Source organism: Triticum aestivum, chromosome 7B (assembly GCF_018294505.1).
Source record: "Triticum aestivum cultivar Chinese Spring chromosome 7B, IWGSC CS RefSeq v2.1, whole genome shotgun sequence".
Classification (NCBI taxonomy): Eukaryota; Viridiplantae; Streptophyta; class Magnoliopsida; order Poales; family Poaceae; genus Triticum; species Triticum aestivum.
Genome location: NC_057813.1, coordinates 172,015,998 through 172,042,956, shown reverse-complemented (window position 1 = coordinate 172,042,956; position 26,959 = coordinate 172,015,998). Strand labels below are relative to the sequence as shown.

The 26,959-nt window shown below is 43.1% G+C and overlaps 1 protein-coding gene across 4 annotated transcripts; it reads left to right on the top strand.

Annotated features, from left to right (window-relative positions):
* Window positions 1-850: 850 nt before the first annotated feature.
* Window positions 851-26,484, top strand: LOC123159283 (achilleol B synthase). 4 transcript variants are annotated; one of them, XM_044577111.1, is made up of 18 exons: window positions 851-1,153; window positions 7,824-8,009; window positions 8,514-8,603; window positions 8,720-8,905; window positions 9,513-9,597; window positions 10,714-10,880; window positions 11,640-11,828; window positions 12,595-12,708; window positions 17,516-17,638; window positions 17,734-17,853; window positions 18,187-18,285; window positions 23,559-23,615; window positions 23,911-23,957; window positions 24,060-24,203; window positions 24,288-24,465; window positions 25,627-25,701; window positions 25,804-25,887; window positions 26,153-26,484. In XM_044577111.1, the coding sequence occupies exons 1-18, from the start codon at window positions 956-958 to the stop codon at window positions 26,264-26,266; spliced, it is 2,256 nt and encodes a 751-aa protein (XP_044433046.1). In that variant the 5' UTR covers window positions 851-955; the 3' UTR covers window positions 26,267-26,484. The 4 variants fall into 4 exon arrangements, with proteins under 4 accessions (XP_044433046.1, XP_044433047.1, XP_044433048.1 ...); XM_044577113.1 differs by lacking the exon at window positions 851-1,153 and adding an exon at window positions 7,327-7,483; XM_044577114.1 differs by lacking the exon at window positions 851-1,153 and adding an exon at window positions 9,362-9,369 and having other exon boundaries at window positions 7,826-8,009.
* Window positions 26,485-26,959: the final 475 nt, after the last annotated feature.

Genomic DNA, 26,959 nt, shown 5'->3' with positions numbered 1-26,959 from the left:
GTCCTGCGCCGATGCTCATCGACCTCACCAACCCCGAGGACGACGACGACGATGACGCCTAGGATGCGCTGGGCAGCGCGCCACCTCGTAGTTAGGTTGTTTTTAATTTCTTTTTAATGCTAATATGGACGCGTGGACTCTTGCAGGCCTTCCTGGCCGGTTTTAATGTTTAATTAAGTTATTTTCAATTCAAATATAAATGCACAGTTTTTTTTATCGGCGCCGTCAAAATGGGTCGTGCGCGCGTTGGACACATACGTCGACCCAAACACGAAAGCGGACATCCGTGTCCGCCTAGCCGACCCAAACGGACAAAAAACAAAAAAAATCACCGTTCATTTGTGTCGGCCCGTTGAAGTTGCTCTAATGTCATATACATGATACTAGTATAAGTTACCCCACTGTGACCAGCCTTAAGATCATCGAGCGCTCTACACACCTACCACCTGTCATCGTACTGCGGAATTAAAGGGTGGTGCACTGCTACTATCTTCGGAAGCTTTCTGTCGTATCAGGCCGCAATTTATGGAAAAAATAAGAATAATCGGGTTGTTGATTTATATTGATTGCAGTGCGTGCGTGTCGACCTCATCAGAAACCCACAGTGCAACGGGAGGTGATCAAACCCCGGCCCTGTAGCACTCGTCCGGAGCGCGACACGCTGACAGCCCGTTTTCGACATCCTTCTCGTTCAAGCGTGCCCCCACAGCATCAAATAATGCGTGCCCAATAAATCCCCTTAATGGCCTGTGCGTGGTTCTGCGGGCCATCGGCATCACTTCATCAAGTTAGGTGGCAGGCAGCAACAGCAGCTTCATTTCACCGTACGGCGCCGGCTCATATAAACCCCTTCGGGCTGCATGGCTCTCCAGCCATAGCCGCAGAGTGTTTGGGGTCAGCGATAGTGATCGGGCATTTCGTGAGCTAGCTGAGCTAACCACCTGTTCAGAGAGAGATGTGGAGGCTCAAGGTGTCCGAGGGTGGCGGCCCGTGGCTGCGGTCGGTGAACAACTTCCTCGGCAGGGCAGTGTGGGAGTTCGACCCCGACTACGGCACACCGGAGGAGCGCGCCGAGGTGAAGAGGGTGCGCCGGGAGTTCACCGACCGCCGTTTCGAGAAAAAGGAGTCGCAGGATCTTCTCATGCGCATGCAGGTATATACTGTATATACTACTAGTAGATGGTCATGCATGCGTGCACATGTATATCCATAGGAGACCTGAGACCAGCCAGTGATATCATTTTGCAACCATATCAAGTCGAAAACCACATAAACTATATATATAGGAACCTCCGTTTCAAAAATATATATATATAGGAACCTATAAGGCTGCGTTTGATACAAAGTATCAGAAAAACTAAAGTATCAAAAACTACAGTAATTTAGTCAATAAGTACACAATACCATGATTTTAAGTTAGCAGAGTTTTTTGAAGTATTCAAAATACGTGTTTGCCTACAACACATGATGTTGTAAAATTTGTTGGCTAGCTGTTGTGGTAGCAATGCAAAGACATGCAGCTGGCCGGTTGTGAACTGTTCCCGTTGCGTATATCTAGCTTGGTAGGTTGGCTAGCCCTTGCCATTCGCGTCCATATGAACTGAAGCAGGTAGCAGCGGCACAGTGGTCCCCTCCGGTCCCATATGGCGGTGACCTCCGTGTAGCAGCGGTGCGGTGCTCCCCTCCGGTCACATATGAGGATGGGTCGCGACACCGTCTGCAGATACCAGCGGGCAGCGGCTAGTCGTCTATTCCATCACGGACGGAGCTTAGCAACATGCGGAGTGGGGTTAGGCATGGCCATGCGGAGGAAGGGGCTGATGGCCGGAGCGAATGGAGGGAGGGTAAAGGACAGTCTACTCACCTTTGGCTCTTTCATTCCCATGGCCGCCGAGGGATATATCTCCAAGATGGCGACAGCGACGGCGGTGGGAGCGATGCCTCTTTTTTATATCGAGCGATTTATTAACACATCGGGAAAGAAGATAACGACGATATTACCTTCTTTTCAGCTGCTCTGCTTTTTAAAATTAGTTCTAGAATTTCTTTTATATAGAGAAAAACCACAGTTTACCTAATACTATAGTTTTAAAACCATTGTTGTTAATGGCAGCCAAACACCTCGTTGTAATTAAAACCATGGTAATCCAAAAAAACTGCAGTATTTTTAGAAAACTTCAAAAATACCAAGCTATCAAACGGGGCCTAAAATATAGACACAGTTGCCTCAAAAATGGATGATTGGGCATTAGATTGGCCTACATATCCTAGAAAAACGCGTTCTCTCTCTGCTATGGTTACCGAAAAAGGGTTTTCTCCCGTTTTGTATTTCAAAGCAAACCACCTGTTCATGGCACCCTAGCTATGTACAGGGGCGCAGCGGTCGCGGGTCTTCCGCGCTTCTCTGCTATGGTTCACGTGAGTTGCGACTATATTGTTTTCTTTTTGAAAGAGAGAGGGTTCAACTAATTTTTCTATGTATCCATCTTTTTTCTTGCGAGGCGTATGGTTAAATTGCTCTTTACATAAAACCCATGAAAAACAAAGGTCCTTATACATAGCTAGGGTGCCATGAACATGGGTCTGCTCTACTTTATTGTCCACGGTACGTACTGTTTGACATGAATTTGCCCACTTGTGTCCTTGTGGCAACATGCCTGCGTGCTGTACAAACATGCATTTGTGATGTATACAAGCATGGACCACATTTATTACATAATGTAAGTACTATATAGAGTGCAGCAATAAACATACTCATACAGTGCAAATCAATCACGCCAATTAATTTGGATACCAATGATATGAAAACTTCACATACTCATACAATACATATTTTACAGCCTCTTTTGACTTGCAGGGTTCTCAATACACTGATATAGAAAAACAAATTATTGAAGTGAGATGTCATCTTAAATCCAATATGATCAGAAAACTAGATGAATTTGGGTCAAAGAGTATCTGACACCACAGGAAAAAACAAAGGGAAGTGTATCATGAAGTTTGATTGAATGGAATTTTTACTCCAAAATAGAGTGCAAATCAATCATCTATATCTATACCAATATAAAAAGACACAAAGGGGCAGATCCAACTGATCTCGGCCATCAAACTAAGTCAATCCAACGACCTAGACTGCTCCAATGGCAAGCGTTAAACGTGTTTAACATGCAATTAATATCATACCAAATATTACACTAATCACAGGATTAACAAACAAATAATAACATACCTAATATTTGCGTGCAATTAATATATTACCTAAATATTTACGTGCGTTGCACGTGCGCATTTACTAGTTAAGAAAAACTCCGAAGGATTTCATCACGTGAATCCAACAAGCTACGCAGGATTTTTTGTTCCGAAGGATACAATTTCTATAAAATTCTTTTGGATCAAGGGAGCTCTAAGTTTCTCTAGAATTTATTTATTTTAATAATAAGGTTATTTATAGGAGGAGTGTTTTCTTTGACACGACAATCCAATCAAATTTGGACCAAGATGGTATATATCAAAGACCCATAGTGTAGTAAAACAGTGTTTTAGATTATTATTAGGTACTCCTGAATAACGAGAGGACATATTAAAAGCGAGCAAGTTGAACAGTCCCAAAAGTGAGAACAACACCAACACGTCGACCTAGAACAGGCATTTTGTCCATTTTTTGTCCCTTTGGATCGGTGTTTTAGGCGGCGTCCGGCCCCGTTCACGTTTCATTGCAACGCATTTTTGTTCACACGGTCGGTATGACCATGCACAATTTTTTGTATACATGCCAAAAGTTTAAATCACAACCAAATAAAAATCTCATAGTTTACACCCAAATAAAATATCATCGTTTACGAACCAAATAAAATTTAAATTGTCACAAATACAATGAAAAGAAAAAGGAGCTATACATCTATAGGTTGCCAAGGTGAGCTCACATATGCTAAACAAAATCATCTTGAGCACATTTCATGATAAAATTGGATGAACTAAGCAAACGTTGCTACTCCTCTATGCTGGGGCACAATATTTTCACCTAAACTGAAACCCCTGGTCGAAGATTTCATCCTCACGCTAATCCTCTACGATTATGTTGTGCATGATCACATAAACAGTCATCACCTCCCACAACTTCTCGGTGCTTCAAGTTCTAGTAGTATGCCAAATGATGCCCCATCGAGATTGAAACACACTAAAAACACGCTCCACATCCTTTTTAGCACTCTCTTTTGCTTGGGCAAATCTCCGTCTCTTCTCTTCTACCGGGTTGGGGATTGTCTTTAGAAAAGTAGTCCACCAAGGATAGATACCATGGGCTAGGTAGTATCCCTTGTTGTAGTGGTGGTCATTGATCTCAGTGTTGACCTCTGGGCAGTTTCCTTCTGCAAGCCTTCCAAAGACCGGAGAACGATGAAGCACGTTGATGTCATTATGAGAGTCGGCCATGCCAAAAGAAAAGTGTCAAATCCAGATATCTTGTGAAAGCCACGACCTCAAGTATGACAGTGCACCCTTTGACATGCCCCCTATACTGCCCCTGCCAAGCAGATGTACAATTCTTTCACTCCCGGTGCATACAGTCTATACTAGCAAGCATCCCCGAAAAACCCCTATATGCATTGATCGTCAACAACCTGGTTGCATCTGCAGTATTTGGCTCTCTCAAGTACTCCGGGTGAAACATTGCTACCACAGCCTTGCAGGGTCTGTACATGGATTCAAGGCAGGTGGATTCACTCACGTGGACATGCTCATCAACAAGATCATCGGGCATTCCATATGCAAGCATCCGAATAGCTACAATGCATTTTTTATAAGAGGAGAAGCCAACCTTTCCGAGGGCACCCTTCTCGCATCCGAAATAATCATCATAAGCTCACCCCCTCTCGGATACGATTGAACACATGTCTAGCCATGCGGAAGCGGCGCCATAAGAGTTTGGGTTTGGACAGTAAGGACGTGAACTGCAAAGTAGTCTTCCCAGAGTAGGCAATGACCGCTCTCTCTGTCATGATTAAACGCCAAAGCATGGCCCGAGATCGTCCCCTAAACCTCGGTCGTTGCCTAGCTATGTGGTTATTGACGATCCAAGTAGCAACCACAAACTCCTCATCGTCTGACGATTCAAATGAAGTTGTTGAAGTTGTTGAAAAGGACCCATCTCCACTATCGTTTTGTACCTTGCGGGCAAAACATCAAATACCTTGCGGGCGTGGTGGAAGAAGCCGACCAGTGAAGAGCCCCGTGGCTCACCCACTCCAAGCAGCAAGCCTGCCGATGTGGAGGTGACCATGGAGCGAGGACGCTGGGCTTGGAGCTCCCGGCGGCATCAGAGGCGTGGCTTGGGCGTGGAGGTGCTACGACGGTGGCAAAAACAGGGCCTCAAACGCCGGCAGGAGAGGCCAGCAAGTGCGGCGTGCAGCTGGGGGCGTATTTGGGTGCGGGCGTCCTATCGAGCGTCCAACTAGCCGGCAGTGGTCGGCGGCGTTGGGGGCAGGGTGGCGGGGGTGTGTCGCTCGTTCGTTTTCGTCGCTTTGTGTCACAGTTTGTGTCAGTTTCGACCCAAACAAAACTAAACGGAAGCGCGCGAACAAAATGCGTCACACGTTGGAGTTGCTTTGCGTGGATTTTATTTTTTTTGAGAATTAGCCACGAAAAAAGAGCAGGTGACGACCATGACCGCATGGCCCCGCCCTTCCTGCGAGCACGAGCACAAGCACTGTGCTCTATTAAACGGGGAAAAAGTCCATTTTAAACCTTCAACTTGTAGAGGTCGGACGAAATGAACCCTCAAGTCGAAATCCCGGTCGATTGCACCCTGAACTATACAATCCCGGTCTAAATCAAACCCTAGCATCCTTTGAACCGGGATTCGTCTGGTGGGCCGGCCCATTAGAGTTTTTTTTTTCGTTCAAAAATAAAAATTCCAAAGGGCGCACACCGGGAGCTCCTTTGTGACGCTGCTTGCGTGAAGAGTAGAGGGTTCGCATATGCGTAGGACAACTGGGCCGGCCCATTTGGCTTTCGCGAGATGTAAAACGCGAAAAAAGAAACAGACGAGAGCGATATAAAACGCTTCCCTGGGATTTGAACTAGTAACTTCACGTTGTTGTGCGCGCTGGGCTAGCCATAGCAGCCAACTAGATCTTGTGGTAAATGTGCAACGCCACGCAAAAAGAAACAGGCCAGAGGGATAAAACTTAACATTTTCTAAATATCCCAAAAATTGAAGTTCCACCGAGGGATCAAAACGAGGACCTCCTGATAGGGAACCAGGTCGCCAGCCACTATAATTCCTGGGTCTTTCTGTATAAAATTGCAGTCCGGTGCATATGATGTAAGCTGCAACCAATTTAAGCATTTTTTAAATTTCAAACATGATTTCTTTTGGAAAATGTTAATATTTTTTGAAACAAGAACATTTTCGAACAATTTTTGAAAAATACTAACAAAATTTGAAAACATGAACATCTTTTGAAAAATTACGATTTTTTTCAACTCCTGCAAAAATGGAAAACAATAAAACACAACGATTTAGAAATAAAAATAAATTGAAGAATGATCATTTTTCGCAAATTGCGAACAATTTTTTTGAATGCTTACATTATTTTAAAGTATATAATAACCGGCCCATTTGGAGCTATTGAATAGCAGGCCCGCAAAAAAATCTAGAAAAGTTCTGCAGGGACCAATTTATATTCATTGAGCAATTTCTAATATACGATGAACATTTTATAATGCATGATGAACTCTTTTGTAATATACCATAAACATTCCTAAATATGCAATGAACATTTTTGTAACACGCAATGAACTTTGTATAATATAGGGGAAAAGAAACAGTAAAAATAAAAAAACATAGAAAGAAAAGATTATAAATATAAATAAAAAAAGAAAAATAAAAACGAACCAGGAAAGAAAAACCAGAAAAAAACAAAAAATGAACAAAAAAACGAAAGCAACAACGCGCAGCACGCGCTGCGGCGAACTGGGCCGGCCCACCCGCGGGCGCTGCGGGCTTTTTCTTCCCAAATCCCGGTCATTCTTTGCCACGTTAACAATCCCTGTTTGGAAAATGACCCCGAAGGTTTGATTTAGACCGGGATTACAGAGTTCAGGTTGCAATCGACCGGAATTTTGATTTGAGGGTTTGTTTCGTCCGACCTGTACCAGTTCAAGGTTTGAAATGGACTTCTTCCATTAAACGGTGCCACCAACGGACCAACCGTCCCCGTACGCCGCGGCGTCAGTGAGCGAGCACTGGGATGCGGCTATGGGCCTTCGCATGCACTAGTAGTGTACAGTATATCGCGGTCCACCTCCCGAAGCCCGAGCCCACTCTACAGATGCAGTTTCTGCGCTTCGCCCCACGCCACGGCAGTCGTCCCCATTGCCGCCGCCCGCCACAACCCAGCCGCCGCCGACGCCGACGCGAATCTCTCGACTGCGATGAAAGCCATCCGGGCGGCGGCCACGCTGCACTAGTTACTGCGTCCCGGTGAGCTTGCTGGGCCAGATATCGCATTTCGCTCTCTGATTTCTGGAGTCGTTCACTTTTGCCCTCTTAATTAACTCTGTTCAGGGTCCTTACCAATCAAGCAGAGACACCATCTTACACATAGCACGTGGTGTTGTCCAGTGATGTAATTAAACGACATATTACTGTACACGCAATTGTGATGATTAAACAATGACCGGAAAGCTAGGATACAGGACAATCTTCAGAGCTCAAACTTCTTTACAAACATATCAGTTTATTGCTCTATTGATGCAATATGGGCTTCAGTAATTATAGCATCCACCGTAAAATTCTCACCATGGACTATTATGTATTGCAGTATGCAAAAGAAAAGCATCTTCAGGTGGACCTTCCAGCCATCAAGCTTGCAGACAGTGCACAAGTCACAGAAGAGACTTTACTAACATCATTGAGGCGATGCCTTAGCCAACATTCTGCTCTACAAGCACACGATGGGCATTGGGCCGGGGACTTCAGTGGAATTTTGTTCATTATGCCCATCTTGGTATACATTTTGTTACTTATGACACTATATTTGGCTTTATTTCCTGGAATATTTATATTTTGTTGGTGGATATTGCTAGGAGAAAGCATAAACCCTGTTGTTCTATGGTGAATCGGATTGTTTGCCACATAATTTTGTTTTGAGTAATTACTTAAATTTTTACTAAAGTTTTCCCCAACAGTTGGGTGTATCTGTCTATGCCCTTTATATAACTTCTATGCAGCGCCTCAGTGACCAATGAAATTGTATAGTAAAAGTTAATTTACCTTTGCTATGAAGGTTTGTCATTCGATTACCTCTTGTTGTGTTTAAGAACTATCTAGTTATAGTGCAACATATACTACTCCATACACAAGATACATCAGTTTACTTTACCAACATAATCTAATAGTTTCAGATGTTGGACAGTTCAACTTGATTTTGGTTTGTAGATAGTCGTGGATTAGTTATCAAGGGTTGCGTAACATAGTTAGTGTCTGAACTAACATTTGGTTATTCTCGCAGATATTTGCTCTACATGTTACTGGATCACTCAATACTGTCCTATCAACAGAACATCGATGTGAGATTTGTCGCTATATTTACAACCATCAGGCATGCAAACTTCGATTCCAGCTATTTACTACCAATAGTCTTTATATCCTAAATGTGCATTACTGTTCGATGGTACAAAAAACCATGACAAAATTATGCGCATGTAATCTGTGTAGAATGAAGATGGTGGTTGGGGCACGCAAGTGTTGGGTCCGAGCACCATGTTTGGATCATGCTTAAACTATGTTACCTTAAGGCTTCTTGGCGAGGTGGAAAATGATGCCTTAACCAAGGGACGTGCTTGGATTCTATTGCGTGGAAGTGCAACTGCAATACCACAATGGGGAAAGATATGGCTCTCGGTATGCCACGGAAACGTAAACAATAAGTAATTTGGAATATATGTATGCTTGTGTGTGTGAAAATAAGGGGGTTCCTTTGGGCCTGGGTTCTTTGATCTAAAATTGGGTACTCTTTAGTCTAACACATGGATTCTCTGTCAAACCCCTATATATTAAGAACCTTTTCCCTAACTAGCTTGAACAATCCTAAAGTGAAGTTTAAACAGAATGCTTTTTAAAATGAATTTTTTTGTATGCATGTGCTAGATTGTTAACAAATCAGCAAACAGATTAAATTTCTTAAAACCTTTGATATTGAATGATATTTTTCCAAGCTAATATCTTTCCTCAGATTAATATGTCTTTCCATGACTGCTTGTTGTTTCTATGCCGATTACTAGGGTAGATTTTAGCATATTATTCATCTTCACTTTAATAAAGTGGAAGCAGTCATAGTAAAATATATTCGCTTTGCAGTTTCTAGGGTATGTTTGGAAACTCTGAAACCCAGAATTATCAAATGTTGGTTGCCAAAAGTCCAGTTGCAGCTATTTACTTGTCTAGAAATTGTTATTTCTTGACTAAGGAGGGGTTAATGCAAGAGATTCATGTTTTTTTTCTACTGAAGGTGGTTGGTTTATATGAATGGTCTGGAAATAATTCGATCATTCCTGAGTTATGGCTTGTCCCGTATTTTCTTCCGATTCATCCAGGTACTTGTTATGTTGTTTGGGTAAATAATATTGATCTTCGAAATATGTAATGCCCCTCCCGAAAAAATGCAATGGACGCCATATTTGCTCTTACTATCTAACTTTTTTATTCTTCTCCTTACTATCTAAATTTTTTATTCTTCTCCTTTTTAATCCTACACTAAATGCATGTTTTTATTGATAACATGTGTGACCATATTGACATGTTCATGCATATATTATTGGCTATTAGCTAATTTGATTTTGATAGATTTCAAAAGTTACGTTTGCTTGTAAACTGTAGATAAGTTTTGAAAATGTTTTAATATGCTCAATCTTCATTGCATCCCTTTTGCAATGACACGGATTGGTGGGATACCACTCATTAAAAAGATAACAATAAGTTGGATTTTCTTGGAACGTAGTTTATCAAGTGCTAAACTATTTTCATAGGTTTTATAATTTTGACACTCTCCATTTAATTTTATGAAATGTACTCGATCATTCAAGACCACTTCATCTGTTTTCACAATATTATGAATATTCTCCCTCTGTTTTTATTTACTCCATGTATTAACTTTGTCTGATGTCAAACTTTATAAACTTCGTCCAAGTTGTTAGAAAAAAATTAACATATACATACCAAATTTGTTACTGTAAATGTTCAAATTGTTTTCTATAAACTTGGTTAAACTTTACAAAGTCTGACTTCAGTCAAAGCTAATATGTGGATTAAACAAAAATGGAGGGAGTAATATAAGTTTGTATCATGCATAGGATGATGATGGTTCTAAACTAATAAGTAACAGGAGATGCTTGTTAGCTGTGAAATTAAATTTTGGTGCTCAGTTGTATTGTTTACGTGGCTAAAAGGCAGAAAATAAAAAAAAATCAGTAACGAGGATCATAAAAAATGCATTTGAATTGTTGTTAGTCATTTGAGCATCGCTTGATTTGTGTGGGTTCTCCAACGACCCGCCCACCAGGGTTCAACTCCCGCATGGGGTGGAATTTATTCTGCACCGTGGAGTGACCAGCAGTCATTATTCTTTAAAACAATGCCACTGGGTGTACTGCCTGGTTGGTCGAGTTTTCTTTTTATAATCATCTTATTCAGGTGAACTTTCTCTTCCACAGGACGATTCTGGTGCTTTTGCCGGTTGGTTTATATGCCAATGTCTTATCTTTACGGCAAAAAGTTTGTTGGCCCAATTACACCAACAATAGTGGCAATAAGAGAGGAGCTCTATAGTGTATCATACAGCGAGATTGATTGGAACAAAGCACGTGATACTTGTGCTAAGGTTTGTTTAGTGAGACTGCTTTCTCTAAAAGCAAAACTTACTTTAGAAGCAAATACAGTGGATAGTACGTTTTTGTTGAAAACATATGAATTGCGAAGTGCAAACCAGCTACATCATTTGCTAATTTATGTTTGCCAGAAATGTAGGGAAAGGCTGCGTACAATAGACCCAAAGTGGTCGGACCCTTCCCCAGACCCTGCGCAAGCGGGAGCTACATGCACTGGGGCTGCCCCCCCCCCCCCCCCCCCCCATCTCACATGTAGTAGTAGTAGTAGTAGTAGTAGTAGTAGTAGTAGTAGTAGTAGTAGTAGTAACAGTATATGTAATGACTTCTAGTTATATATGTGACATAATATGATTCAATTATGTGTAAGTTCCAGGTAGAATGACATTGGATATCTCTTGTTACCTCATTGCTCGTTGCTTAGTTCAGCTTTGCAAATTATGTGTATGTATACACTACATGCTTACGTTCTTTTCGAGTCAAATTTTGTTACTATTATTACCTCTAGTGTTTTCATGAAACAAAAAAAAAACAATTACCTTCTGAGAAATATGACTATGTGGAAACATACGTTGATGAAGCACTACACAACTGGTGAAACTGCTGATCAAACTTGCTAAGAAAGATCACCATTTTTTATTACTCATGAAGAATCCTTAGTATTTTCCTTGGATTAAACTGTCAGTTTTTTAATTTCTTTGTCTAGATATATGCCTTTTGCTGCTTGATTATCTGTTATGATTTGTTGCATGCAGGAAGACCTTCGCTATCCACGGTCGTTGCTGCAAAATGTTATTTGGACTTGCCTTAATAAATTTGTAGAACCAGTGTTGAATTGTTGGCCAATCAATAAGTTGAGAGATACAGCGCTGAAGAACCTCATGAAACATATACATTATGAAGACGAAAGCACTAAATACATTGGCGTATGTCCGATTAACAAGGTAACAGAAGCAGATGCTGTGGTTTTCTAAGGAAAAATGTTTGGGGCCAGACCTAATTCTTTTACTAAGGACCAAGCTTTATATTTGGGGCCAGGCCTGAGTTAAATAGGAATGTGTTCATATCATGCATGCTTTGCAAGGCTTTGCCTGTCCGTATGTCATTTTCCTGTAATATATATTCTGGAAATCTTAACAATATCTATGGGAAAAGCCTCATACTCAATACTGTTTGTCTCCACACATTCTAGGTGGCACCTGTCCTGATATACTCCCTCCATCCCAAAATTCTTGTCTTAGATTTGTCTAAATACGGTTGTATCAAGTCACATTTTAGTATTAGATACATCCGTATCTAGACTAATCTAAGACAAGAATTTTGGGACAGAGGGAGTATGAAACACTCACTGCAACAATGTTTGGCCACCCTCATTATGCAATTATATGACACAATAACCTTGGTACATTACTGTACTAAAAATATGCATACAGAGGAAGAGTAGAACTACAGATGTTTAGTATTATTTCGTCATGTATTTGTAGAGTGGGGCAATTCCGATCTATCTCTACAACTCTACCCCTGAAACTGAAAGTGATTGCATTTGTAGCTTATTCCTTCATACATGCCAAGTTCATTTGTTAACATCCCTATTAGCAATTTTACCATCCAAATAACCCCATTGCCATTTTTCATATTTTCTTGACAGTTGCTTGCAATTAATCTTACAAACTGATTCATTTCACATTGACAACACTTGTTGATTGCTAGGCACTAGATATGATTTGTTGTTGGAGCGAGGATCCAAATTCAGATGCACTGAAGTTGCATCTTCCAAGGATCTATGACTATTTATGGCTTGCAGAAGATGGCATGAAAGCACAGGTAACACCATCTTGTGTATCTTGTCCGCTACTTGTCATTCACTCCACTTGTTTATGGTTCAGAGTTGCTGAGGACCATTATCAGTAACCTTTAAATAAATAGCTCAGTTATTTATCTTGTTGATCCTACTCTTGCTAGTAGATTATCTGTTTCTGCATTTTGTATCTCCTGAAAGTTTGTTACCAGTGAGACCTAATTATGAGAAAAGAATGTCACATACAATCAGTAGTCCTCTCGTTGGAGCATGACCTAATTGTTTGCACAGAAAGATGGCGCCTCGTTCGCGACTCGCCCCCACCCCCTCTCCATCATTTGAGCAATCCGTAACCTCTCAATCGCTAGTGAGGCCAAACTGTTCCCAAGGCCCATTTATCTCTCGGCCTAAGAATTTTCTTGCATGCCCCGAGTGGATCAAGATTGGACGATTTCTAGGTACCAATTGATCCAGCTCGGTATTTGAATAGATGGTCATTTAGTCCCCAAGCAATGTGCTTGTATTCTTTAGTATATATGGAATAAAATATATAAGAAAACCATGGAATTAAACTGTAGCGTTCATACTAACTGACAAATGAACTAGGATATTGCAGATTCTGTAAACATAATTAATCAATACTTTGATTGTTTTCTAACAAATGTCTAGTTGTCTAGATAAGAAACAATACATCTTGTTGGAAAGCATCATGCATGCGGGTAAACAGGTTAATTGAATTATCTAAGGACAATAAAATGGAAGTACTGGATCACTATTTGTGGACCAATTTATGATTTTTTTTCGAAAAGGGGGACTCCCCGGCCTCTGCATCAAAACGATGCATACGGCCACCTTTATAGATAAATAAAGAGGTTCAACAAGGTCCAAAAGTCTGGAATAGAAGTAAAGGCAAGCTCACACAAAGCCACAACGCCAAAACAAAAGACAAAAAAGCCACAACCGGCTGGCATAGGAAAGATAGGTAAACTAATCGCCTATCCTATTACATGACCGCCATCCAAACCGGTTGAAGATATCCCGAGCTACCATCTCCCATCGGATGGATCCAGTAACCAAACGCTCCCTGGCCTCCGTCGAAGTGAGTAACGACCACATACGGATCAACGCAGTAGCTCGGAAGATAACCTGCAAAAAATGAATAGTTGTTGTTCTGTTAAAAGCCAAATCGTTTCTGCAGTTCCAAATTGCCCATAACAAAGCACATACTCCTACGCGAATGTGTCTAGCTGTTTCGGACTCTATCCCAGCAAGCCACGTTCCAAATAACGTACTGACAGAATTCGGGGGAGTAATGTTAAAGGCAATATGCACCGTGTGCCACAACACTTTGGCCAACGGGCAATCAAAGAATAAGTGCTTGATAGTTTCATCCCGATCATAGAAACTACACCTAGTAGAACCTGTCCAGTTGCGCCTAACCAAGTTATCCTTTGTTAGAATGACTTGTTTATGTACAAACCACAAACACTTTAATTTTCAAAGGAACTTTGACTTTCCAAACAAATTTGGAGCTAGGAATGACACTAGAGTTGATGACATCAAGATACATCGATTTAACTGTGAACTCTCCAGACCTAGTGAGCTTCCAGCACAACTGATCGGACTGATGAGATAGCTGAACCTCCATCAGTCTACTCACTAAATGGAGCCAAGCTTCCCACCGGTTGCCAACAAGCACCCTCCTAAACTGAATATTAAGGGGAATGGACTGCAAAATCGTGGTAACAAAGGCATCACGTCGTTGAACAATCCTATACAATGAAGGATACTGAAGCCCCAGCGGCGTTTCACCAAGGCAAGTATCCTCCCAGAAGCGAGTGGTGTTGCCATCACCAACTATAAACTTTGTCCTATTAAAGAAAGTTGCTTTAACTCTCATAAGCCCCTTCCAAAAAGGCGAGTCAGTCGGTCTCACTGTCACCTGGGAGAAAGTCTTGGACTGAAGATACTTACTACGAAGAATCTGCGCCCACGTGGCCTCAGTCTCAACTGATAATTTGTACAACCACTTACTGAGAAGACATTTGTTCTTGACCTCAAGATTCTCGATACCAAGGCCCCCCTGGTCCTTTGGTCGACAGATATATCCCATTTAGCGAGTCTGTATTTTCTCTTTAGTTCATCGCTCTGCCAGAAGAATCGGGAACGATAGAAATCCAACCTTTTCCTAACACCAACTGGGACTTCGAAGAAAGATAAGAGAAACATCGGCATACTCGTGAGCACCGAATTAATAAGGATCAATCGGCCTCCATAAGACATGAGTTTGCCCTTCCAGCAACTATTTATGATAGTTAATAGAAAAGGTGAACTAGAAATTCTCTAGAGCAAAAGATTACGTTTGTGGAAATTATAACAGAAAAATAAAAGCATTGATACAGAATCTTTGGAAAAACTAGTGAAACAATTAAAAGAACTAAAAATAAAGAAAGTAAAGAAAATAAATGAAAAAGAAACATGGAACCATATGTCTATAAGCACGTTAACATGTGGCTACAGCTCAACCAATACATATAAAAAACAAAGTGTACCATATCATTCTTCTTGGGTCTATTCCTTTGACCTTCTCTTTTATTTCTGTGACTTTCTCCTTGAATTGTGAACTCCTTGGCCGCGTTGACCCATCTTGACTTGCATTGAATTGACTTTATGCCACACAAGTTCCCATATAGGGAATACTATTGTAATTTGGATTTTCTACTTCACAGACAATGTAGCAACACATTTTTGAGCTACTTTTCATTAATCTAGCTTTATCATAATTATAATTATTCGGCATGTACTTTATTTAGTACCATGAGATGCACTTAGAAGTTAGAACCACAACATTCTTTTACCGAAAAAGGCTTTCGCCCCACTTTATATATAAAGCACAGATCACAACAAGCACCCAGTACAAACACACGCCACCGCAACACACGCACACACCCAGGGCAGGATACATAGGCGCTGAGCGCAGCAACACCACCCCTAGCACTACCACCACGAAGAGATGAAGCTACATATGATGGACCATGTGCTCCAAGGCGGCGCCTTGAGGAAGGGTACGGCACTGGAGCGCCGCCACCGCCCGATCCAAGGATCAGAGTTTCCCCTGGAGCCGCATGATGGGCAATGAGAGCCGCGACGACGCCTTCAAGAAGGGAACGATCTCCGCCGTCGCCGGTCCGTCCGAAGATAGAGCAGGTTTTCACCTCGGCCAACACTCACCGCCACCGAGCCACACCCCGCAACCACGCCACCCACACGGCCATGATGACCGGGCAGCACCAAGGCATGGGCTTTGCCCAAGAGCACCGCGTTACCACCACCAGGGCCGCCGCCCCGGCATCCAAGACCTTGACACCACCTCACTCGAGACCCGCCGCAACCCCAACAAAACAGACGAGCGGAAAGGTCCCACCTTTCGCACCCCTGGGCGACCCCCAGTGTCGAGACCTGATAGGTCGGCCAGAATGGCATCCACGGGCCCGTCCTGCTACCCCGTGCGCGAGACGAGCTTGGTCCTGTAGCACCGAAAAGGGGACGAGGTCAGTCCTGCTACACCGTGCGTGAGACGAGCTCAGTCCAGCTGCATCGTGCGCGAGACGAGCTCGGTCCTGCAGCACCGGGCGCGAGACGAGCGGTAGACCGCAGCTAGGAGAGAACCAGCCCTTTGATGGGAGCAGCGCCTGGGCGACAAGGAGATGGGGTGAAGGCCGAGACGGCCCGAACACAGACGAGCCAACGCCGGAGAAGCCAGCCGCCGCCGCGGGCAGATCCGTCAACCACCGTGAAGCCGCCACGACACCGGGAGAGCACCACCGTCGGACCTCCCCACGTCGCGACCAATGGCCGAAGCAGCGGCCACGCCCGGCCGCTACCCAACCCGCGTCGCTCGGCGAGCTCCAAGCGCCGGAGCCGCCGGGCACGCACCACCAGTTCCACGCGCCGCCGGCCGGCCCCCAACGCCAGATCCGGCCGGCCCCCAACGCCAGGTCCAGCCGGTGCCCAGCCACCCCATCGGAGAGGAAGAACCCCGGCTGCAGCACCACCACCTTAGAGGGGCCGCCGGTCGCCCCTGCAGCCGCCAACCGCCAGCACCCGCCGGATCTGGGCAGGGGCCGCCAGATCCACCGCCAGCACGCCCTCGGGCCTCCAGAGCCCCACGAGCCGAGGTGGAGGGGGGAGGAGGAGAGGAGGCAACGCCGGCAGGTCACCAGGGAACATGGCGGAGGAGGGAAGCCAGAGCAGAGGCAAGCCGGCGCCAGACGCCACCGAGCAGGGGAGGCCGTCCTGCGACATCCGCCACATGCGCGAGGGAGAGAGCCGCCCCGCCGCAGCCTGCGCCACGCGGCCTTTGGCCGGCGACGGCGAGGGAGGGGGAAGGGGTGGAGGGACGGGGGCGGCGGCGCTAGGGTTCCCTCCCAGGGGCGCCCGCGGGAGCGCCTCGGGAGGGGAGGGGAGGGAAGTTTTTTACCATGAGATACACCCATATTCATATCCGAGATGTTTTAACTTACCCAGTAACCTTCCTAGTAGAAAGGCAGCAGAACTTTACAGTGAACTCAATATATTCCATGTTTTGATAGAAAAACATGCACTATTTTTTTTAATGACTTGTCAATTTTTTTGCTGTACTAATTTGTTTGTTGATATATCCATATAGCTATGGTGATGTTTTCCCTGTCTTTGACAAGAGAACCGCATTACATACACATGTGGAATACATGTTTTTCTTCATTTAATTTCAAAAAGCACCAAATACTTGTTTGCAATGTGAAGAGGCATGTGTACTAAAGACACCTTTATCCCGTACTTTCTTTACAACAGGTTTATGATGGTTGTCAAAGCTGGGAGCTTGCTTTTATTGTTCAAGCATATTGCTCGACAGACCTTGTTAATGAGTTTGGTCCAACACTTCGGAAAGCCCATGAGTTCATTAAAAGTTCACAGGTTCGATGTTCTCTATCTCATAACCATGTATACTGTAAAAAAAAAATATTTATTTGCATAGTAAATTTTGACATGCATTTCTTTTGTACGGGAAGGTTCTTGAGAACCATCCTAACAGTGAAACTTATTACCGCCATAGGTCAAAAGGTTCATGGACACTTTCAACAGCGGATAATGGGTGGTCTGTATCAGATTGTACTGCAGAAGCACTTAAGGTCAAGACAAGTTACTTCTAATATTCCCTCTAATCTAGAAATGTGGAAGGTTCTTTGCTGTTAAAAGACTGATATACTGAGCATAGTACTTTGATATGCACTTCATCATTGATTCTAATAGGAACATTGATCTAATCAACTTAATTAGTGTGTTTTGCACGCATTATGGTTTACACACATGAAAGGAGAACAGAGCTAAAACTCATGCACATAAAACTCATTATACACATATTATTGTCATTCTGCACAAAATTTGTAATCTTTTATAATACATTTTTAGGTCACTACTTAGTACTTACATACTTGATTTTTTTTTCTAATACTCTTCTTTAGGCATTGTTGTTGTTGTCGAAGATCTCTCCTAATCTTGTGGGGGATCCCGTAAAAGGAGAAAGGTTGCATGATGCAGTCGATTGCTTACTTTCTTTTATGGTATGACTCTAACCTATTTACTTTTGTCAATTCGGAGGTACTATAGACGAATGATACCTTTTTTTCGAAAAGGAGGATTACCCCTGGCCTCTGCATTGAGCGATGCACACATCCATCTTTATTGCATTATTCAACAAGGCCTTACAAAGTAAATAGATCAACCCAAAGTCACCTTCCTGGTGAAAACTGTCGCCCTACCTACAAGATTGATGATGTGCCCTAATCTCGTGGCACGCATATCAAGAAATCCGGTGGCCTCACAAGCAGCCCGCCGGCTAGCCGAGAGCACCAACCGGTCTAGCAAACCCTCAGCATGTAGAATCCATCAGCGCCTTCTTCCGCAGTCCATCTTCAGGAGCAATCAATGCACTGATTCTGGCAGACCCTTCTGCCGTCGACGCCACCACGATGCCGGACAGCACCAGCCTCCTGCCCATCAAACGGTATGCAGAGCGAAGACCCCGATGCACCTTGCCGCCAAGACTCGCCATCGTCAACACTGTAGATGGCACGCCACTCCACTTAGTCACCGCACGAGAAGCATATGGAGACCTGCGCCCAACCACGAAGCCAAACACTTGTACCTCGAGCCGATGTACAACCCCAAAGATGATGCTCCCATGGGGGTGACAATGCAAGAACCTCGCCATCATCTGATTCGGAAAGCCAGAATCTGGGGTTTCCCCCAGGGCACACAGGGATCGCTAATCGCCACACAACGCATCCAACAAGGTAACGACGCCCGCGGACGCCGCCGTTGACGATTCTGGCCGAGGCCAAACCAAGCTTTCGCTGGCAAATTCGTGCCCATCCCCGGTTGGACCACCAGATCTACCTCCTCTATCATCTAGCAAGCCCATGGGTGACGTCTGCCGCTGGGAAACTGCACGACCGGAGGCGCACCACCACCCTGCCTGTGTGAGCCATCAACGACGAAGGGGCCCTCACCGCTGTGCCGCCGGCATCGGGCGACGCACATGTCTAGGACACCCGCACAGATCTCCGTCGTAACGGCATCTCGGAGCCGCCACGGAGGAAGGCCCTGTCGTCGCCATCATCCCCCGCCTGGGCTTTGCCCCGCGGAGCTCCGGCGGCGACGGCTCGAAGCCCTAGATCGGATCGAGAGGGAGGAGATCGGGGGGGAGGGGGTCGAGCAGAGGGGCGGCGGCGGCTGGGGGTCGAGGAGCGGCGGCGGTTTCTCAAGAGTTGGCGCTGGCACAGATGGATAAGACCACATTCGACGAATGATACCTAATCCAATCCACTATGTTCATCTCTTATGTGGTGGTCTAAATAAAGCTCGTGTGTGGCCATGACTCATGCTTAATGCTATGAAATAAATCAAAACCGTTAGATCCAACATTCGGCTACAAACGATCGAGCGTCTATGTCTAGCAACCCGGAATTTTTTATGTCACAAAGTAATTTTGTATCATGAACTAACGACTCACCAAGATTCAGGATCGAATCTTTGATTCTGTATACACATTGGTTAAATACAGACTGTTAAGGAGTATTAGTATTGGTATAGGTCTCTGTACGTGCTTGTATTAGTCTAATTTCATTACTTGTACTCCAAGTCTCTTCAATACAGTTAAGTTGCTCCTCTAACATGATATCAAAGCCTAGTTTTTTTACTGGATGCACAACTCATCCAATTCCGATCAGTTCCTTATTTTGGTCTCCTTCTCAACATCGCTTTCCCTGATCGATACCTAATCATCTACTCCTAATCGAAACCCCAATCAAGTGTCCTCGTCTCCTTCTCAATTTCGATCCCATCCTTTGGTCTCTGTTGATCCCCTCTTCTCATATCGATCCACACCACATGGCAACAAAAATCAATGAGGCTTCCTCCCAATTGGATCACTGTTTTTGTCAGTGCCCTCCACCAGCACTTCCCGGCGCCAGCACCAAGATGCATCCACCCGCCATTCCTTGTTTGTCTGATACCCCTCACCAACCACTGGCTCCGCATGCTCTCCCCCGCGCACAACCCTGCCTCTAGATCGAAGTTGGTCTGTTTCGCTGACTTAGTGTGATCCCACCCGTGTTCGTGTCGGATAAATTAGCAATTTTTAATTGATTTAATCCATAAATAATCATGAACATGCTGTTGATAGTATTAAACTCATACTGATATCTTATCAGGTAGGCATGTACTACGCATATAGCAGAAACATCTACGTAAATAGCTAGTACGGCCAACATAGAATAAACAGGAGAGGGGTAAACGAATTATACCCTCCAAGGCCAGGTCAAAGCCGCGGTGGTGGCGGCAGCATCCTCAGCAGTCTTCTTCTCGGCTTTGTTTGTCTGACTCATGGCGATGTCGAGAGGACGAGGACGTAGTCGAAGTTGAACCATAGCGAGCAGTCATGTAGGAGATGCTCCTCAAAAACCTAATCGCCCTTCTTCGGGTGCACAATCACAAAGGGTGGGGTTCCGGAGGCCTGCTCTCCCCATGCACCCGATGGACATGATGGATCGCCGGAAGCAGCAGCATCGAGTGGAACGATGGTGGGTTTATGCGCGAGGCAGTAGAGCAGATGTGATATGATCTGGGTGACGACTAGGGTTGCCGACACCTCCAATATATAGGTGGTCGTGGTAGGGAGACGTGGGGCTGGATCCATGCCCGAGTCGGCAACAACCCATGATCTGACGTCTCGGGTTCTTATTGTGTCTGTTAACGACTTGTAATTAATTACGTCCGTTCATGACTCACAATTAACGGCCAATTAATTATCCATTCCTGACCGGCAAAAATTAAGCACACACATGACATAGGTCTGAGCTTGGCTCGGCTTGTTGATGAAACACGGCGCGCACGTGGGCAAGGCATAGCGTGGCAAGGCGGGCAGGAGGAGGAGCGCACGTGTACCACTTCTCTTCTCAAGCTCCAATAGCATATGGAAGAGAAACTCTTATAAAGGGGTCTCAACTCTCCTCCACTTGTGAGGTGGGACTAAACTTCCCACAACCATGTCATGACACCCAAATGGGCCCTGAGAGATTTTTTTGAAGTTGTTTTATGGGCCTAAAGCCCATCTATATTTCAACAATCCTCCACCAGATCTCGAAGGCCCATAGTGTTGTCCTCTGTTGATATACCATTATTTTTGGTGGAGACCAGTTAAGGTTGAACATCCACCTAGAGCAAAGAGCTACACTCCACCACAACTGAACAATGGACTATGCCTTGAAATGTCAGTTTGGTGAGAAGTTTCACCCAATGTCTTACCGGTACTAGGCTGCCAAAGGCTAACCCCGGGGTGGAGCATATTAGTCACACTTTTGCCCTATTCATGAGCTTACTAGAGATCACCCTTCTCATAGATTGACCAACAGTCAGGCTCATATAGGTGGGTTCTTCCAAAGATTGTTTTGTAGGATAGTATCTTGCTTATACAAGCCTCAGAACACATTAAGACAAAAGTCAACACAAAACCAACTTGCCATACAGTTTTCAGAGTACTGCATCTCCAACGGAGTAGGTTAGTAAAGTTACTCTCCTCAGTTAACCAGTAGCTTGTTTTCCCAAGTCCTACTTCATGGGATCTCCGATCACATAGGTTGGGTTACCGCCAGAGCAACTCATGTGGGTCTCATACACATCTCCCTCAATGCATTCTCTATCACAACTCGTGATAGCCCATTTGTGAGGGGATCTGCCAGATTCTTAGCTGACTGGATATAATCCAATACTATCACTTCGGGGTTTCTTAAATGTTTGATAGATTTTAATCTCCTTATGTGCTTTGCAGATTGCATGTTGTCCTTTGAACTTTTTGCCTTGACAATGATTGTCTGATTGTCACAGTTCATACGGATAGCCGGAAATCGTTTTTCAACAACTGCAAGTCCATCAAAAGCTCTCGAAGCCATTTTGCTTCTGTACATGATTTGTCTGATGTTGTGAGTTCCGCTTTCATTGTCGACTTCGTTAGGATAATCTGCTTGCAAGACTTCCAGGAAACGGCGCCACCATTAACTGTAAACACATATCCACTTGTGGCCTTCATCTCATCAGCATCAGATATCCAATTCGCATCACTATATCCTTCAAGTACCGTCGATTATCCGGTATAGGGAAGTCCATGGCTCACAGTACCTTTCAGATAGCACATAACTCTTTCACGAGCATGCCAATGTACATCACCCAGATTGGAAACAAACCGGCTCAGTTTGCTCAAGCAAACGCGATGTCAAGCCTCGTAGCACATGCTAGACCAATAAGTTGAGAGTATCTCAATTGATCTTTAGTTGTGCCTTTGAACTTTCAAATTTGCGCACTAGGATCATATAGTGTTGGCGAAGGTTTGCAGTACGAATATCCAAAACGACTCAAAATATATTCAACATGGTGGGATTGCAAAAGTGTCATTCCACCCTCATTATCTCAAATAGCTTGTTCAAGATAACATCAACCACACCAAGATCTTTCATCTCAAAGTTATGAGATAGAAAAGTCTTGACCTCCTCAATGACTTTGAGGTTGGTTCCAAATATCAATATAAAGTCAGTGATAAAATAATACATTTTTAATACTAGCAAACATTGATAAAAATTCATTGTAGAGTTTTCTCTTCTTCAAAGCATCACTGTTTTCTGATTCTATCATCATTATCAAGGTCTGTCTACTTGATATCATTGCCGCTCTATTTAGTGTTAGCCTCGTGGAATGGACCTAATGGTCAATAGCGACAGTTGGGCTTGGCCTGCTTGTCTGATGCCTCTAGGGATTTCCCTCTAGGATGCTTAGACAGCCAATATCCAAGAGCTGTCCCATGAGAGTGCCTCCTATGCCTTCCTGTGTCTAAGGTCTTCCAGGGCCCCTGTCAGTGCCACATCAGCCACCAGCTAATTGTTTTATTCATTTTGGTTGGCTTTTTTTTGTGACTGTATGCTAGGCTTGGTTAGGCTTGGTTGGGCTGTGACTTTGTCTACTTTCTGCTCCCCTGGATTTTTGTGCATCCAGCACTCTGGTTTGTATTATGAATCATTTGTACAGACGAGTAGATAACCAACTGCGTAAAATACAATCATATGTATCATAATCAGTCCTTTAAATTATTATTATTTACTGAAACTGTTTTTTCTACTTATGTATGTTTTATAAGTTTCTCTGCTGTCTTACAACGCCATTTTCTTATTCTACTGAAATAGTTGTACTTCTGTTTTGCATTTCTTATCTATGGTTTATCTGATCTGCCAGAATGATTAACCTTTCACATAAATTATCGCTGATCATACTTTTTTCTCCTTTGAAGAATAAAGATGGCACATTTTCTACATATGAGTGTAAGAGAACTACATCTCTATTAGAGGTGAGTATTTCACGGTTTTACTTCTATTGTATGGAAAACCAAGTACGCCAATTTTTTGCGGACTCTACGTGTGATCAGGTTTAAAAAACCATACAGAAAATAATCTTGCAGTCAGGCCAAACAATTTCAGATTGCAAATTCACAATGTGCAGGTTTCATTTTGTTTGACTTTTGTTTGCTCATCATTATTCCTCCTGTGTATCATATATCTATCGAGAATGTTCAAATGATAATGTTGTTTTAACATGTTTTTCCTGACTACACATACACTAACCTGGATTGTTTTTGGCAATAGGTTCTCAACCCTTCTGAAAGTTTTCTGAACATTATTGTCGACTATCCGTAAGGATGAAAATATATCTTCTTTCTTGCAGAAAATATCATTGTTTCTGTTTTTCTTCATATACTTGAAGTGCTAATTCACGCCCTTCAACTAATTGATAGATCTGTCGAATGTACATCATCTGTGCTTCAGGCCCTAATTATGTTCAAAGAGCTTTACCCTGGGTACCGCAAAGAAGAGATAGGAAAATGTATTAAAAATGCTTCCAAGTTCATTGAGGACAAGCAACGAAAGGATGGCTCATGGTACCTATTTTTTATTTTTTTGGTGTTAATTATTTGACCTTCTAAAATTTGCAGTCACTGACTGGATTATTTACCATCTAACAGGTTTGGCACTTGGGGTATATGTTTCACTTATGGGACGTTCTTTGGTGTAAAAGGATTGATTGCTTCTGGAAGAACTTACGAAAATAGTTCTTCCATAAGGAAAGCATGCAATTTTCTGTTGTCAAAGCAACTAAGTACAGGTGGATGGGGAGAGTCTTATCTTTCTAGTGAAACTGAGGTAATTCTTGCTTCTTTCTGTATTAAACACACGCTCTGTTTAGGGTTTGGCAAGGTCATGCTTGGTTGGCATACTTGTTAGCTTGATAGGCCAGATACAAGATGCTATCTACCTATCCATGAAAAATCTTTCAACCTCATTCCCACTCTCCCAGTACCAATGACCTGTAGTCATATCTTGCAGCTCACTATTGCAAACCCAAAATCCACAAAGATTTCAGAAATTCAAACCATTTCATTGGAATTTCATTAGGAATATAGTCAGCAGTGGAACTCTTGGTCTATCAAACACTTGTTCCAGTGCCAGGTCCATTATACACGCAAGGCCAACTGATGGGCAACACGCCTTATAAGATGGCTTGGGTGGTCGGCCTTTATTAGTTGTGCTATGCTTCCTCCCATGACTCAGTTTGTTCATATCGTCTAGCTAGTCTTGAGTAGTAATCCTGTATACCTAGTTGATCCCCACTAATTTTATTCATCTCAACATGCATACATGCCACCTCACCACACATGCCACCTCATCAAAGGTCCACCCCAATATGCATGGGAACTTTCTAAGGATTCTAATCCTCTAAAATTCCTATGAAAATCCTCAGAATCAAAGGAGCCCTAAAATGAGATTAGCGAGGGGGTAGCTTAACTGCCTGCCTCTTTTTGAAACCTACTTGGTTGTTTCACCATGGTTTATGTGCATACTTTTATTTACTCGTAGGGTACTAGTTGTATATGGGCTATATGCCTAACTCAGCATCCCACAACTCCTATGCTCTCAGAGGAATTCCAGTTTCCACACATAATATTCTTACTTATTATTCGTCTATAATCAATTAATAATGATGTTTTCACATGAACAGAGAAATTAGTCACGTCAGTTGGTGCGATGGCATAAGGATAGGGAAATGGTGACAAAAAAATGTAATATTATAATTGCGTTGCCGATATTGCGCTTAACTTACCAGCCTGAATGTTTCACTGTAAAGCCCTCATTTTACAAGATACCAACTTGAGTTCTTTTATTCTATAGTTAATCGCACAATGCTTGTCCAATTAGCATCACTATAACTCGCAATTGTTAAATGCTATTCCTTTTGACCCATCGATATATTGTCCCACTAAGTCAAATTTAGTGAAAGTAAGTCTGGTTTCCGCTATTTGATAGGCTTATGTGGAGGCCACTAGTCCTCATGCAGTGAACACTGCTTGGGCAATGTTGGCTTTAATTTATGCTGGGCAGGTATGTTTGTTCCTCGTTCATTTGAATTGACTCTAAGCAGCTAATATATCATTTTAAACTGTTCTAATTTCCATGTGTTATCATCATGGTCATTCTGTTCAGGTTGAACGAGATCCTACTCCACTATATCATGCTGCAAAAGAGTTGATCAATATGCAACTAGAGACAGGAGAGTTTCCCCAGCAAGTAAGTATTACAAAATTTAGGCCTATAGAAGTATTACATTATCAATAGTTTATACATAGTTCCCGTGTAGCATAATATTTCTTAATCATTGACCTGGATCATACGATCTTCAGAATAATGTTTTTCATGGCACAGACCCTACCATGATCCTGTAAATCCTCTGATAACATTGGAGCACTTGGACCTGTTATACTAATACATATATTTCAGTATCATGCCGTGGTTACTGCCCTGAAGCAATCTGAACTTTCACCTTTGATGACAGGAACACGTTGGATGCTTCAACTGCTCCATATACTTTAATTACGGCAACTATCGCAACTTATACCCCATTTGGGCTCTTGGGGAGTTTCGTCGTCGACTGCTTGCGAAGAACTGAAACTGATGACGATGATATGTCGCTTCACTGCTCTTAGGTTTAGGTGTGGTCGTGCCTGTGACGAAAAGGATGACCTTAGCCAAACTATATTATATATGTGTGTGTAACACATACTGCAATAACACTTACAACCAAAGTGACTAATGCAAACATAATAGCGCCTGTTTGGTTTGTACATCTATGTTTTGGACTGCAATGGCATGTCAATTACTTTGCTCTGTGTGGTGTGGTATCAAGATTTTAATCACGGCCCAAACTAGCGCCTTCAGGTGTCAGGGGCTCACTAGCCAGAATTAAAAGTAAAATATAAGAGCAATGGAGGGGAGGTGTATCTGACGTCGACCAATTTTTTTTCCACAAATCTATTGGCTAGCTCCTACTAGAAAATTTATTTGTTCTTGCAGTGCTCAGTACCAGTCTATGGTTCAGTTACTTACACTCTCTGTTCCAAACTAAGCGAAGTTCTATGTTTGTCCTTAAGTTTAACCAAGTCTATATAAAAATATATCAACATCTACAACACCAAATTTGCTTCATTAGATTCATGATGAAATATATTTTCATACCAAATTTTTTTATAGCATATTTTTCTATAGACTTGATCAAACTTAAAAAAGTTTGACTTAGGACAACTTCAGTTATTTTGAAACATAGGGAGTAATATGTTAATTTCGCTTTTGACCAGCATTGTAC